Below are 15,233 nucleotides of genomic sequence, written 5' to 3'. Positions count from 1 at the left end.
TTAATGTCAGGATGAAGTCTTTGAAACCTCTAGGGATGGAAAGACTAGGAGAGAAAAGCTGGTTCCAAAGCTGGTTCCCAAAGCAAAGGGAGGAAAGAGAAGAGGAACGTTAATTGATTCCTTTCTTTATCTACTTTCTGAACCCTAATTCAACATTTCACATCACATAAATAAGATTATGTGGTCTAATCTAAGAAAATACTGTCACCACAAATTAGGAAGAATATGAACTACTTTCCATGAAACATGCTCTAAAAACTTTTAGTAGATCTAGCCTAGTATTATGGCTTGGGTCTAGATGTCCCCTCAGAGCCTCATGTGGTCATATGGGGCTTTTTCAGAAATGGCTAAACCTAGAGTGTGTGACATTGGGATTAAGGATGATGATTATTACATCAGTCCACTGAATGGTTTGGCACCACCCTAATCCTGGTAGCCTGGATACAACATAAGAGACAAAAAAGAGGCTTGTCTTCTCCCTTGTTGCTTTGCTACATCCTGCCTGCCATGAACTGTTTCTCTTCTGATATCTATCTGCCATGAGCTACCCTGCCTTTGAGCCAGATATTTATGGACTGAAACCTCTACAAACTGTCAGCCAAATAAACCTTTCCTCCCTTAACATTGGGTGTGAAGTATTTTGTCCCAGCAATGAGAAAAGTGACAAACACATGTAGTATGAAGGCAAACCTAACACAGGGTCAAAAAAGAGGCAATTTATTTTAAAGAACAAGTGTATCTAAAGAATTAGGAAGTTGATTTCTTTTTACTTTCAAAATATAAAAGTAAAAATATCAAAATAGAAAGTCAAACTGGACAGAGCTAAGGTTTTGACATTAATTATAAACTAGTTAATGGAGAATATGAGCTATAAATGATTTATAAATTTTGAACCTACACATATACCATAGCCACCAGCAATGTTAAAAGAAACTATATTGTGTTTTGACTAGTATTATATGTCAAAATATAATCAGCAGTTAAATTTCAAAACCTCATTGAATTTATAAAAGGAAGCAATGTGTTTAGTGAATTAAGATTGAATTCTAGGGGCTGGGGATTTAGCTCAGCGGCATAAACGCCTGCCTTGCAAGCAGGCAGTCGTGAGTTTGATCCCTAAATTGTCGTTTTCGATAAAAACGAAAAAGACAAAAAAAAAAAAAAAGATTGGATTCTATTTTTGTCACGATATTGTAAATCTATATTTGTGAATAAGACTCTGAAAAAACAAAACAGAGACACATACCCAGAAATAGTATAAACCTTACAAATCCAAGTCTATACAACTCAAACTGTATACATGTTTTGTTATTTCCTCTAGCACAGGATTGGGACATATCTCAAATAAGGATCTATTAATATATTCATATAACATTAATAATAATGGTTACTGCATTGCTTTCTAGGGGGTGTGCTACATTAGTATTTCATGTATATCACATAATGAAATACTCAAATAATCTCCTGAATTATTATTATTATCTTCTTTTTGGATTAGAAGACATAGTCTAAGGAAGGTTAAGTGTCTTATAAAAACCCAAACGAAGAAATAATCAAAAAAGTATGTCTATTATAGTCAGTTTAGTCATTCAGATTTGCCAACTTCAGTGTAAGAATTCCAGTGGCCATTTAGAGTTTGAAGATACACAATTTAAACTATTTATCCTTAGAAATAAAAATCAGCCTAATAATCTTTTGTAAAGTATATTGAGGTTTTCAAAGTAAAATTCTGTTGCTCTTTGATGGCTCTCCTTAGAAGCGTTATATTTTATATGACTGTTTCAGTTAAGAAAGCATGCTGTTGTCCAACTGCATCATCGATGAGATTTTCAAAATATGTTTTGATTTGCATTTATATAAATCATGAGATTCACACACTTTTAAGGCATATACTCACTAATAATATTTCAAAATAATTTTTCAGAGATTAACCTAAATTTTTTATTTGTAGGAAAAATTTAAATGTATAATTTAGATCTTTTAAAACTAGTACAAAAAACCCTGGCCACGGTGGCACACGCCTATAATCTCAGCACTTGGGAGGCTGAGGCAAAAGGACTTCTGTGAGTTGAAGGTCAGCCTAAACTGTACAGGGAGACCTTGTCTCAAAACATAAGCAAACAAACAACTAGTACAAATAAAAGGAAAAATGCATTAACTTTTCTTGCTTATGGATCAAGATAGGTGAGGAATGACATGTATGATTTATACTCAAAAGAATTTCAAGCTGAGCCTGGTGGTCAGTAGCTATACCATCAGCTACTCAGGAGGCTGAGGTAGGATGACTGCTTTGGCCCAGGAGTTCAGAGCCATCCTAGGCAACGCACAGTGAGACCCTATCTCTTAATTAAAAAGACAAAAGAATAAATAAATGTTCAATTGCCCTGTTGAATTTTTATCTTATATTTGAAGTATTTTATGTATTATATGAAATTTATTTTATTTTAAATTGCAATATCATATTGGTTAAGAAAGCAGACTCCTGTTACCCTTAAAAAGCCAAGGTCATTGAGGATTTTTTCATCCTTCAAGCCTGAGAATATTTCCCTCCAAATGATTTTCAGTTACCAGCCTTGTTTTAAAATGCTTTCAGCTCCCAATTATGTTTTTAAATACTCCAGTACAACACTGTGTAAATCCAGGAACAAACTAAGACTTTAAACCAGATCATTTTCAGCAGTCTTCATGTGCCTGATAATATACACACTTCCTGTGTTTGTATGCTTCTAGTATTCATGTATTACCCTTTTAAATAAACTATTAACTATTAACAACATTAGTATGTCCTCTTATGTACACATTATGGCTCCTGCCTTGTTATTACTACACCAACGCTGATGGTTTTCTTTTAAAAAAAAATCTTTAAAGATATAGAGTAGAAAAAAAATGCAAAGATGGTAAAAGTTCAAACTGTGTTACAGATTTGCAATGTCAAGTGGAAAAGAACGACAAAAATCTGATCTTGAATGAAAGATGAAGCCATGGTCTTATTACACAATCACAGGAGGCAAGTCTTTTGAGAAACGAGCCTATCAACCACAAAGACAGAAAAGTACGTATTTCCTTAGTAAAATGGGCACAGGCAGGGTTTGCCTTCCTTCCTTGTAGGTTATTCTTTGAGAGCAGAGTCTGGTACTCCGATCTAGCCCAAGAACTCAGGGCAGCCTCGCATGCATGTCCCCACCCTCCAGTTTTCCTAACACTAAGCACACAAACCCAGCCAGGCCAGAGATAAAGCTAAAATGGCAGCGTGCAAAGTACGAAAGCCTGCTCAAAATACAGGCCAAGCCTTCCGTATCCTTTCATTCTGCACATCTCTTTAGAATAACAAGATCCTCATCACTTCTTACACTTGGCTGGTAAGCCACTTCATAGTGCTAGCAGGAGTGGCAGGAGAGGACGCTGGCTTTGCATTTTACACGGAACCCACACTTTTGCTCTGCAGCGACAGTTTAAACGATCCTTCCCTGGGGAACCACCCTCCCCTTCACGTCCCCTTGACAGTGAAATTAAGGGTCGTTTTAAACGCCCTTTGCTATCTGGCTTTTGCTCGAATCCTCACCCACTGCACGGGAGCCTTCCAAGGTGCCCAGCTGCCAAGGTGGCAGCTACATACCACACACCTAGGAGCACACAGTGGGGAGGAAGGAAGAGGAGGAGGAGAAAGAGGAGAAAAAGACCGTTGCATTTGCTATCAATTTAGAGTACAGCGACCGCTGCGCTGCTGTGGAAGGAAATGCTGCCAACCGCACCAGAAACGCCACCCTTGAACACCTCAGTGAGTCTGTGTGAGTCTGCGCACGCATAGTGGTGCTGCTCGATGACGTTGTGTTTCTTAGGAAATTATCCAGTTACCACGTTTTGCGTTTATCCAGGAGACTCAGGGAGGAGCACGCCTGGGACTGACAGGATTGAAAGAAAATTAAGAGGTGGTTGATCCTAGCGCAGCCACACGGTCAGTGCCCTCCAGAAATTCTAACAGGACAATGACTGTACAAGGGGGCACTGGAAATGCTTTTCTGTATTTAGATATCCAGCATCTATTTGTCTTCTGCTTAGAGGTAGTTCTTTAAAAGCAGCCGGGAATGCAACAGGTCAATAAGACACAGACATCATTCCTACATTCAAGAAAAAAATATTTTCTTCAATGTGTATTACCCTTTGTGAAAAGCATCTTGCCAAAGTGGACATTTAGAAGATTTAAGTCTTTCAGTCTCATGTAGTGGATATTATTTTAATTATTATTCAAAGAAGGAAATTTTCCCAAAGATACACAAGAATTAAGTAGCAAGGCCAGGATCCAAATCCAAGGTGGTTTGACTTCAGAACCTTTTAGCTATCCTGTTGCCTCTTGCAACAGGTAATGTACTCTCACAGTTACTGATTGTCAAATCTTTTGCTCCACTATTTTTTTTTTTTTTTTTTATCTTTTTCCTTTTTTTATCGGTACCAGGGATCGAACTCACGACTGCCTGCTTGCAAGGCAGGTGCTTATGCCGCTGAGCTAAATCCCCAGCTCCACTATTGAAGGATTGAGGCTACCTGTATGTCAGTATCTTGGCTCCTTCTCACTACAGAGTGGTGATGGTGATGGAAGCTTCTTGTTTAATTCTGAGATTTGCATTAGGGTAGAAATATAGCCTAACAAATATTTATATATTTACATGTAGCATATCTACCATGGGTAAAGTTCCAGATTAGGAGCTGATAAAACAAATAAACTACAAATAAGCAGAGAAGTTCTGAGGGGATTTAGAAAAGGGTCGAGGAAATAAGATAACTGCAAAACTCATTTAAACAAGTATTAAAACACTGCATTTTGGCCCTCAATGTAACTCAGCTTCACACTGCCTCCCTGGCAAGTGTGAGGCAAGTGTTTGGTTCCTGGTCCCACTCCAACCTCTAAATCAAACACTGAATTTCCCATGGCTGCTCTTTTTCTGTCTTTCATTATCCTATTTCTAGCTAACTTTTTAAAAATTGAAATGATATGCATCTATCTATAAAATTTATTTTCAGCACCCTTTACCCTACAAAATTAGAGTCAATGTTTATCCTCAATGTTTGTGTGCACTCTTAAGGCTTTTTCATTTTGAAGAGAAAGCCATTGAGAGACAAACACACAAAAAGAAACAGTAAGTAAAAGAAACATAGTAGTAGAATGCCAGGATTTAAAGCAATTTTGTCAGGTCTGTGAAGTAGGCAAACTCGCAAACTCGTCAAACTGAGAGGAAAAAAAAAAACAAAAAAAAAAAACCAACCCTTTAGGAACCAGGGATATTGGCATTTGTTTTTAGATCATTTACTTAGAATATCTTGGAAAAGAGAACTCAGTCAATGTTGCATTTTACAGATGATGGTAGATCTGACATTTGTATGTACACGATCTTAACTATGATTATAATTTCAAGTCATATTCAAGAATCACTTTGAATGATGTAAATCTGGACAGCAAACAGACAAACCATTGTGACCACAATCAAGAGATAAAAGTGTTCTTTGAGGGCGGTCTGAGAGTAGTCTGGACTATCTGCTTTTGAAAGCAAAATCTATTTTTGTAAGAGATATAAGTCCCAATGACAAAAATTCCCCCCAAATGAAAAATTGCCAAAAGGGCTGTTAATTCGGAGTCTCCACTCTCGTGAGTTCTGAACAAACCAGCTCTATTCACAATAAATCGTGTGGCAGCACGTACATGTGGAAAGGTGGCAAGATAGCTCGGCCAAGGGCACATCTCTTTCCTTCAGGTTTCGCATCTCCCATCTGGAGGGAACCCCATTACCTGAAGACAAACGCCTGTAGCTGACAGCTTCCCAGCACACCATTCTTACTCTTCCTCATGCTGCTAGTAAAACCCGGAGAAGTGGATTTTCTGTAGATTTCGTACCAACTATCTACCCACACCCAAAGCCCGGAGGCAGAGCGAGAAGCTGCAGACAGGGTGAGGGTGGGGGTGGGGGTGGGGAGGGGAGGCTGGGAGGCAGGGAGCGGGCTCAGGTTACTGAGCCTGCGCGAGGGGTGGCGCATGCTCATTGCTGCCGGCAGCTTCCCATTGCGGGCTCCCGGGGCTGAGGCAGTGCTGGTGGCGTTGGTGGCGGCACCGCCTCCTCCTCACACTCCCCGGGTGGCGGGGTTAGATGAGCGGCCCCGGTAGCGGCGGGAGCGGCGCAGGAGGGAGGAGGAGGAGGAGGAGGAGAAGGAGGTAGTCGCTGTCTTTGTAGTGTCCCTGAGGCCGCCGCGGAGCCGTCGTCGTCGGAAAGGGCTGTGAGCGCGCGCGTGTCTGCCCGCCCGGCCCGCGGGGACGAGGCGGTGGCGAGGAGGAGGAGGAGGAGAAGAAGAAAGAGGAGGAGGATGATGTGCGCAGCGACTGCCTCCCCCGCCGCGGTCTCCGCGGGGCCCGGCGGGGACGCCTTCTTCCCCGCCGCCTCTGTGTCTTCCTCCCCGGCGCCGGGGGCGCTGTTCATGCCGGCTCCCGAGGGCTCCGTGGTCGCCGCGGGGCTGGGGCTGGGGCTGGGGCTGACCGCCGCGGACTCACGGGGTCACTACCAGCTGCTGCTGTCTGGCCGGGCCCTGGCCGACCGCTACCGGAGGATCTACACAGCGGCGCTCAGCGACAGGGACCAGGGGTGCGGCAGCGCTGGACACCCGGCTTCCAGGTGCGTCCCTGCGCCGCATGCCGCGTGTGCACCGATGTGTGTGCATCCTTGTGTCGAGCTCGCCTGTGTGTGTCTACGTACATGTGTTCCAGCTGTCTTCCAGTCAGCTCTGAGCACTGAGCCGAGATACAAGGAGGATGCGGTGGCTGTGATTTCTGCACCGTGTTGTGTGTGTGTGTGTGTGTGTGTGTGTGTGTGTGTGTGTGGTTAGGGAAGATGAGAACATTGCGTGTAAGGCTGGAAAAGGGGAGGGTGGTCGTCGGTTATGACACGTGTGGATATATTGTTGAGAAAGGAGGAGGCCTGGATAGAGAGGGTAACAGCATTACACGAAGAAAATTTGCAAGAGTAGTGAAGGAAGTGGCATTTCCAGTGTCTCTGCGGCAGTGTTATTTGTACCCCACCCCTCCCTCGGCCATGACATTTCTTCTTCCCCTTGCCACCCTCCATAAAAAAAAATCTGCCTTTCACTAAGGGAGCAATAGTGTAAGGTTAAAGACAGAGTCATATTTTACTTTTTGGCTGAATAGGGTAGAGGTAACATTTTAAGAGATTTATGAATAAGGGATGCAGATGGAAATTTCTGTAGATATCTCAGAGATTTTTCTTTTAGAGCTGTACTTTCAAATTGGGCCTTTGAGCCTTCTAGAAATGTGTTTCCAGCTCCTCTTGTGTTCTGATGACCCATCGGCCATTTCTCATCATCTTTAGTTCTATTTCCTCTGTTCCTTATAGGCTTTAGACTCAGAGAGGGGTTCCTGGGGAAAAAGGAAACGCTGAAGAACTTCAAAATACGACAGCTGGTTTAGTGTTACCAGTTAGAAAATTTGAGTAACTCCAAGATTGGTTTCATTTGTGCTGGGTGCAACTATAGTTTGCTTGATGTAGATGCTAAGTCACTTTCGTTTTCTTTTTCTCAAAATGTGGGTGCCTTTTTTTTTTTTGCTAAGGGCTCTCCTATTGTTTTCTTTTCCTTGCCCTTACATGTCACATACCCTGAAGGATGGTGACTGACTCGTTTCACCAGCTTTGACAGTGGTAATTGGGAGTGTCTTCCATCTTTCCCACAGTTTCTTGCAGTACATGAAGAAAACAAAGCTTCTTGTCAAATAAGTAAAATAGTTTGTTGTATTTACTGAATGGGCAGTTTATTAGGCAAGATGTCTTTTTCTCCCCTTGCAAAAGGGACTAGGCTGTAAGTCAGGTATTTGTAGTTTATCAGCATGCATGGTGGTTTATCATTTGGGAGAGTTATAAAGATGGACCTTTGTTGACACTTTTTCTGTATAAAACAGTCTTTTCACATCTGTAACTGTTTCAGGATTGGGAGAATAAGCAGTTTATCCTATTGATATAGGTGTGTGTAACTGCTTTTTACTATCTAAGCTTAAGGCCAAGAGTAATACAAGTCTGTTCCTTGCTAATGTTTTTGAAAATGGCACAAAACCACAGGAGAATTTGCTGTCATAATTAGGTATAATTTTGAATGGTGAGTCAGTAAATTATTGTACTGTAAGTATATTCATACCAACTGTTCTCAAAGATTTTATATTACTTTGTATGTTGTCTTCAAGACTTGTATGTTATCTCCAAGATTTATGCAATAATCAGTGACTGCTATATTCTTATCTTCACTTTCTACTGTTTTACTGGGCAATAATATATTTCAAGAGCTGATTAATAGTATTAGACAAAGTTAATATAGGCTAATCATGTACATAAAATTTGTGACATTTTAGTCTGGTTCATTTTTGTTTTAAATTATTGAAAAGTAATAAGGAACTGATTCAAGTAGTTCAGAAAGCATTCATGGAAACTTGTTCACAACATTAATATTTATTATAGTTAACATTTTTTTCTAAGTTCTAACCTGCAACACACAGAGGACTTGATTAAGAATTCAGTCAAACTTCTTATTAAAGATGATCAAGAAAAAACTGGAATTTAGGCTATAATTTTTGGTACACTTGAGTTAGAGGAGAAATGATACATACAGAATGGAGCAAAAATTGAGGATACAGCTCTAGTGTACATCAAATTTAATGGTGTGACAGAAAGGAGACAATGAAGGAAACTGTAAAAAAAAAAGATAAGGAAATCCAGTGGAACATGACATAGTAGCACTTCTGGCCTCAGGAAAGTGGATTAAAAGTTCTTTGAAGTTTTAAGTACAAAATGGGAACAATTTCTAGGTTGCTGATAAGTTTTGAGGACATGCTTATAGTAATGGGATAGGGTAACCTGGGTGAAGTTTGAGGGCTATTGGAAGGATATTTAAGTATGGGAGGATAGGTAAGGTAAAAGTAAGTGTTGAAAAAGTAAAGAATTGAGAGGGGGATAATTGATAGAGGTCAGTGGACTACCTCAGGAACAGGTTTAAGGTGACAAGTGGAAAAGTTAGTATTGGAAAAAGTTAAGAGGCTTGTTTTCCTTTAATACAGAAAGGGAGAAGGATGTCATTATTTATAAATATATAGACTGGAAATTTGTTGAGGGCAAGAACTGTATAATTTTTTTATACAGTTAAATAATGATCTTATACAGTTAACCTTGATAATCTTAATATATAGCATTTTTTTTTTCATTCTGTAAATATCAGAGTACTTGTGTGACTGGAACTGTGGTAGGTGCTGAAAGCATAGTATTGAATTCAATAGACCGGCTCTCTAATGTCTTGGAACTCCTCTTTTGGGAAAAAAAGACAACTGGTAATTTCTGCTAGTGATAAGTAACTATAAAGCAAATAGGACCAACTTCATGTGAACAATGTTTGTATACATGATATATTTGGTAACATGGTCAGAAAAGTTCTCTTTGGGAGTTGAGATATAATGAGGGGGCAGCAGATCTAGAGGAAGAGTGTTTTAGGAAATTATAAAAGCCCTGGGGTGGAACAAGTTTGTTGTGTTTAAGAAGCAAAAACATGGCAAATTAGTTATCAGCTAGTGTGTTGGTTAGCTTTTCCTGGGAACAGATACCTGATGTACACAGCATAAAGGACGAAGAGTTCAGAGAATTCAGTTCTCGGTCACCTGGCTCCCAAGTGCAAACAACAGGGCAGACAGATGTGCAGAGTAAAGCTACTTAGTTCATGGTAGCCAGGAAGCAGACTAGGGGAGTAGCTACAGAAAAGGAGTCAGTAGCTGGAGATAGACCCCAAGGTCAAACTTCTGTAACCCACCCAGACACTCACAGAAGTATGCTTTACTAATCCTTGAGGTGACTCTGAAGCCAGTGAAGTTGACAGTCCACCTTAACTTTGTTTGTTTTTTATTTTTGTTGTGTAGTTCAGACTAACCTCCAGATTCTTGGCAATCCTCCTGCCTCAGCCTTTTAAGGTCTGTGCCACCAAGCCTGGTTTAAAGCCAATGTTGAATGAATTCATTACTATAGATTGTGTTATAGGTAGAAGATTGAGGAGCTTAGGGATCCAAGACTAATGGAGTGCCTATGACTTTGATGACTTTCTAACAAAGTAGTTAAGGGCTTGTACTCTAATACAGTATTACAGCAATATTAAATCTTGCCTCTTGTCATTTGCAACTTTATACAGTGTCAGAATTGTAGCCAATGAGGTTCTGGAAGTAGGTGGCTTCCTACTTCCTACAATGAGCCCATGAGGCTCTGGAAGTAGGTGGCTCTAGTTCACATTTAAGTTTAACCTCTTTTTGTGTGTTAAAGTTGGACAAGTTAATTAGATCTTCCGTTTTTTGTAACATTACAGGATTACCCAGAGGACATTGTTCCTACACATTAGGGCCCATTTAATGTTAGCTGTTGTTATTGTTAAAATCATGTTTAACCAATCAGACTAGTATTACAGCAGAATGATTCAGAATTAAAGTGCTGCTGGAGAAAATAAGAAATTGAAGGTTTTTGGTGACGGTGTTTGGTGAAAAGAGAAGTGATGCCAGGAAGCAATTGATAAACTGGGAGATAAAACAGAGTCAGGATATCTGGGTTTTGCAGTGGTAGAAGAATAATGTAGTGTAAATAGTTGAGGAGAATATGACCAAAATGGGGAATTGCTTTTCTTCTCTAAGCTAAACCCACTTGGTTCCTTTAGCTGCTTTCTTTCTTGGTAGAAATGTTACTTGAACCATTTTACAGGTGTATGGCTTTTTAATTGTAAGAGATTAAGTAGTCAGTTAACCCAGCAAATATTCAGGGATTATTACTTAGCACTACTCAGTAGTCTGTAAAGATTTATGAGTTGACTTCCTACACTTGAGTGTGTTGCCTGTCTGAGGGTGAAAAATACAAAGGCGGGTACTTGGGAAAGTTTTTTTAAACCAACTGGCTGAGAAAGCGTAGTCTATTATGACAAAGGCCTGCATGAACGGAGGTTAAAAATTACAGTTTGTGTGTAGGTAATGGTAAGGTTTCTGTTAGAGATAGAATGCAGATATCTGAGGAAGAGGATTGGGACTTAATTTGGGAAATGGAGCCTTTGGCCAAAAGGTAAGGAATCTTACAAAGCCAGTAAGAATTAGATTTTACTTAGAACATGCTAATCAACCCTGAGGCTTTTGAACTAGCAAATCAGGATATATATATATACATATATATATATACGTATATATATATATACGTATATATATACATATATATATATTTGTTTGTTTTAAGAGAAAAATAGACTGAAGAGAAACAAACAAAAAAGAGACAACAACTGTAACAAGAAAAAACCCAAACTAATTAGATTGTAGACTTTCAAAACGGGATGATAGGGATTTAACAATGATTGTTATACTGCGTATTACCTTCAGAAGAGTTGCTTAAATACCAGATATAGATATGCAAAATTGATCAGACTGTGTTATTATTAACTGTTCTTCTCCATGAATAGAATTAATAGTGTAATCATTTTAGCTATCTTATGCACATATATAGAAAATGTTTGTCTTTTCCTTTTCCCTTCCTTCTTTTCTCTTTTCCTCTATCCAAGTTGTTTTTTCTCATTGAGCAGTTTCTTAACCCTTTTACAATGTCTGTTGTAGATCTTGGATCTTATTCTTTCAGTTTCTTAGACTGAGACAATACGGTATTTACACACATAAGCCTGATTTATTTCACTTATGCAAGAGATATTATAGTATTTTTAAAAAATTTTATTTAAGGAGAAAAAAGAAAAAAACAAAAAGGATACAAGTTATACAGAATTTCAGAAAAAAAACAGGAAATCACTAGTTAATTACATATTGTCATCTTAGAAATAGTTGTTGAAGTTACAAAATTAAAGCATATAGAGGGGACTTTCAAACAGTGAGACTGCAAACAGTTTTGTTCAATGATTCAACAAAACTCAGTAATATGGTTATCTATCTTATACACTTAAATATATATGCAGTTATGAGATATTATAGTATTAATGTGTTAGAAAATGTTGTGAGATTGAATTAGTCTATGTATATTTGTATTTGTGGATAGGTAGAATTTTCCCCATGTAGCAGAATACTGTATAGTGAATAAACACATATTAAGTTAAAGCCTGCCTTGTTGGCCCACTGATAGGTAGAATGTGAAATGAATGAGTTTTCCAGCTCAGGAAAAGAGAAAAATCTTGTTTGGGGTTTTAAAAAGAAAATAAAAATACTAATTTGGAAATACTTGCTTAAAAATCAACAGAATAGTGTCATGTTTTCCTCAGAAACAGATTAAACATGCAGGTTTTGCTGGTCCTGATAGCACATTCCTATAATCTCAGCACTTGGGAAGCTGAGGCAGGAGGATCACTGTGAGTTCGAGGCTAGCCTGAGCTACAAAGTGAGTTCATGGCCAACCTGAACTGCATTGCAAAACCCTGTCTTACACACACACACACACACACACATACACACACACACACTTATACACACACAAATGCAAATTTTTTGGAGGGAGCAATTAGGCTGAGGTGTCTCATGATTTTGACTAAATCATACTCTATTCCTTTTTGTGTTGCTATATTTTTTGCAAAGTTGGAATTTTGATATGAAAATTTCTATGACACAAATCAAGCACCAGCACAGAAATGTGTAACACCAAAGAAGGGTGACATGTTCAGTTTGATTCCAAGGCTGAGAAGTTTCACAGTGCCCAGCAGATACACATGTCCTATTTTTAAGTAATTGTCATTATATAAAAATGAAGTAAGTATTTTTTTCCTTCCAATGCATGCATGCATGTTCTTTCTCAAGTGGCTAAGCTTTAGCATATACATTGTTATTAAATATTTGGCTCTAACTACTTAATAAATGTTACTGTTAGTATTTATTACTGTTAGGTAATCCTTTTGGCCTCCATGTACATGGAAAAATTACTGATGCTGGGTTTGCAGAGGTTCAGTAGAGTGCTTCTATTTGTCAGTGCTAACCTAGCAACTGCTGCTCCTACTGAATGTCCAACCTGACAACAGCAGAGACCAGTCATCCTTCAAGACTAAATAGTTATACCTTGGAAAGGTATAACTATTTATGTGATTTATTTTGACTGAATTTGACACATATTCTGGGTGTGCCACGTGCACAAGGATAATGTCGGGCTAGAGATTCCTTTTACAGCAAAAGAGGATCCATGGGGTTCATTTGTCGCATCATGAGTCATACTATCCAGGAGGTGCTCACCTGATAGAGCCTTTAAAGCCCCCTTCTTCTCTTGCAGTACTGGGGATCGGGCCCAGGGATGCTCTGCCATTGAACTGTCTCCCTAAACCTTTTTATTTTTGAGACAATATCTCCTCATGTTATCCAACCTTGCTTCACGCTTGTTATTCTCCCATCTCAGCTTCCCAAGTAGCTGGGATTATAGGCATACACTGCTATATCCAGCCATATTATAATCACTGATAAACCTGTATACGCATCATAATCACTGAAGTTCACAGTTTAGGATTTACTATTAGTATTGTGCGTTATGTGGGTTTGGACAAATGTATAATGACATGTATCCTTTGTTTACTATCATAGAGAATGTTTACACTACCCTAAATTTGTCTGCATCCCTCAACCCCTAAGATGCAAAGCAGCCACTGCTGTTTTGTTTTCTTGTTTTTTTCCCCCATTATGTCTCTATGCTTTTGCCTTTTCCAGAATGTTATATATTTGGAATCATATAGTATGTGGCCCTTTCAGATTGCCTTCTTTTGATTTAGTAATATGCACTTAAAGCTCCTTCTTATCTTTTTGTGGCTTGATAGCTTATTTCTTTCAATGCTGAATAATCTTCCATTGTCTGGATATATCAAAGTTTATTTTAACTGAAGGATATCTTGGTTACTTCTGAGTTTCGACTGTTAAGAATGAAGTTGCTGTAAACATCCATGTGTAGGTTTTGTGTGGATCAAAAAGTATAATTGTTGGGTTGCATGGTAAGAGTATATTTAGTTTTTAGAAGACTGCCAAACTTGATTCAAAGTGGCTGTACCATTTTGCTTCCTACTAGCAGATGTATGAGAGTTCCTGTTATTCTATGTCCTCAGCAGCGTTTGATAGCATCAGTTTTGGATTTGGCCAAGTTATGTGTGTATGTTTTGTTGTTGTTTTAACTTGGATTTCCCTGATGACATATGTTGTGGAGCATTCTTTTATATGCTTATTGGCTATTTCTGTATCTTCTTTGATGACGTATTTATTAAGGTTTTTGATCCATTTTTTAATTGATTATTGTTGACTTTTGAGAATTCCTAGTATAATTTGGATTATAGTACTTTATCAGATGTATCTTTTGCAAATATTTTATTCCAAACTATGCCTTATTTTCTCATTCTTTTGACACTGTCATAAAGTAGAGGTTTTTAATTTTACTGAAGTTCTCTTTTCAGCTATTTCTTCATGGATGTCTTTGTGCTGTGTCCTAAAACTCATTGCCAAACCTATGGTCATCTCAGTTTTCTTCCACATTCACCTCCTACAAGTTTTATAGTTTTGTGTTTTGTGTGTAAGAATTGTTTTTGATTTTGTGGTAATTTCTGTAAAGGATACAAAAATCTGTGTCTCAATATGTTGTCTGTATTTGGGTGTGAAGTTTTCCTACATGATTTGTGAAAAAAACTAATTTACAAGGCTACTTTCATTATATAGTCTTTGCTCCTTTGTTGATTGTCACTTGATTGTATTTGTGTGGGTGTATTTCTAGATTCCCTAGTCCATTGATCCTTTTGTCTGTCTCATTTTGTCAGTGCCACATTGTTCATTATTGTAGCTTTTTTATAGTAAAGTTGAATAGTGTCAGTCCCTTAACTTTGTTCTTTTCCTTCAGTATTTTCTTTGTTCTTTTTCTTCAGTATTTTGCATCTCCACTTTAGAATCAGTGTGTCAGAATTTACAAAATAACTTCTGGAATGTTTACAGAGATTTCATTGGATTGACAGATCAAAGTGGGAAGGACTAAAGTATTGATAACATTCCATTTTCCTAAGTATAACTAGAATATTTTTCCAGTTCTTTGATTTCTTTCATCAGACTTTTTAAAGTTTCTTCATATGGATTGTGTGTGTATTTATATTTATGTCTTTTTAGGGGTGGTAATATAGTATAAATACTGTTGTTTTTAAATTTCAAATTCTACTTCTTCATTGCTGAAATAAACTTTTTTTTT

General features: G+C 38.4%; 1 protein-coding gene and 1 long non-coding RNA gene across 12 annotated transcripts in view; one reads left to right on the top strand and one right to left on the bottom strand.

Annotated features, from left to right (window-relative positions):
* Positions 1-5,968, bottom strand: part of LOC134475672 (uncharacterized) — a 55,879-nt gene extending 49,911 nt beyond the window's left edge. Inside the window, exon 1 of the long non-coding RNA XR_010046857.1 lies at positions 5,783-5,968. This is a non-coding gene — a long non-coding RNA (uncharacterized LOC134475672). The remainder of the gene's footprint in view (positions 1-5,782) is intronic.
* A 118-nt stretch (positions 5,969-6,086) lies between these two features.
* The window catches only part of Mycbp2 (MYC binding protein 2), a 262,562-nt gene continuing 253,415 nt past the window's right edge, over positions 6,087-15,233 (top strand). For all 11 annotated transcript variants that reach the window (XM_063246885.1, XM_063246888.1, XM_063246889.1 and 8 more), the window contains exon 1: positions 6,087-6,656. In XM_063246885.1, coding sequence (XP_063102955.1) covers positions 6,352-6,656 — 305 coding nt within the window. In that variant the 5' untranslated portion in view covers positions 6,087-6,351. The remainder of the gene's footprint in view (positions 6,657-15,233) is intronic.

This window comes from Cavia porcellus, unplaced genomic scaffold (genome assembly GCF_034190915.1).
Source record: "Cavia porcellus strain 051 isolate PalLab524CR breed Dunkin Hartley unplaced genomic scaffold, mCavPor4.1 scaffold_4, whole genome shotgun sequence".
NCBI classification, from domain to species: Eukaryota; Metazoa; Chordata; class Mammalia; order Rodentia; family Caviidae; genus Cavia; species Cavia porcellus.
The sequence above is the reverse complement of the archived record's forward strand: the minus strand, read 5'-3'. Positions and strand labels throughout refer to the sequence as shown.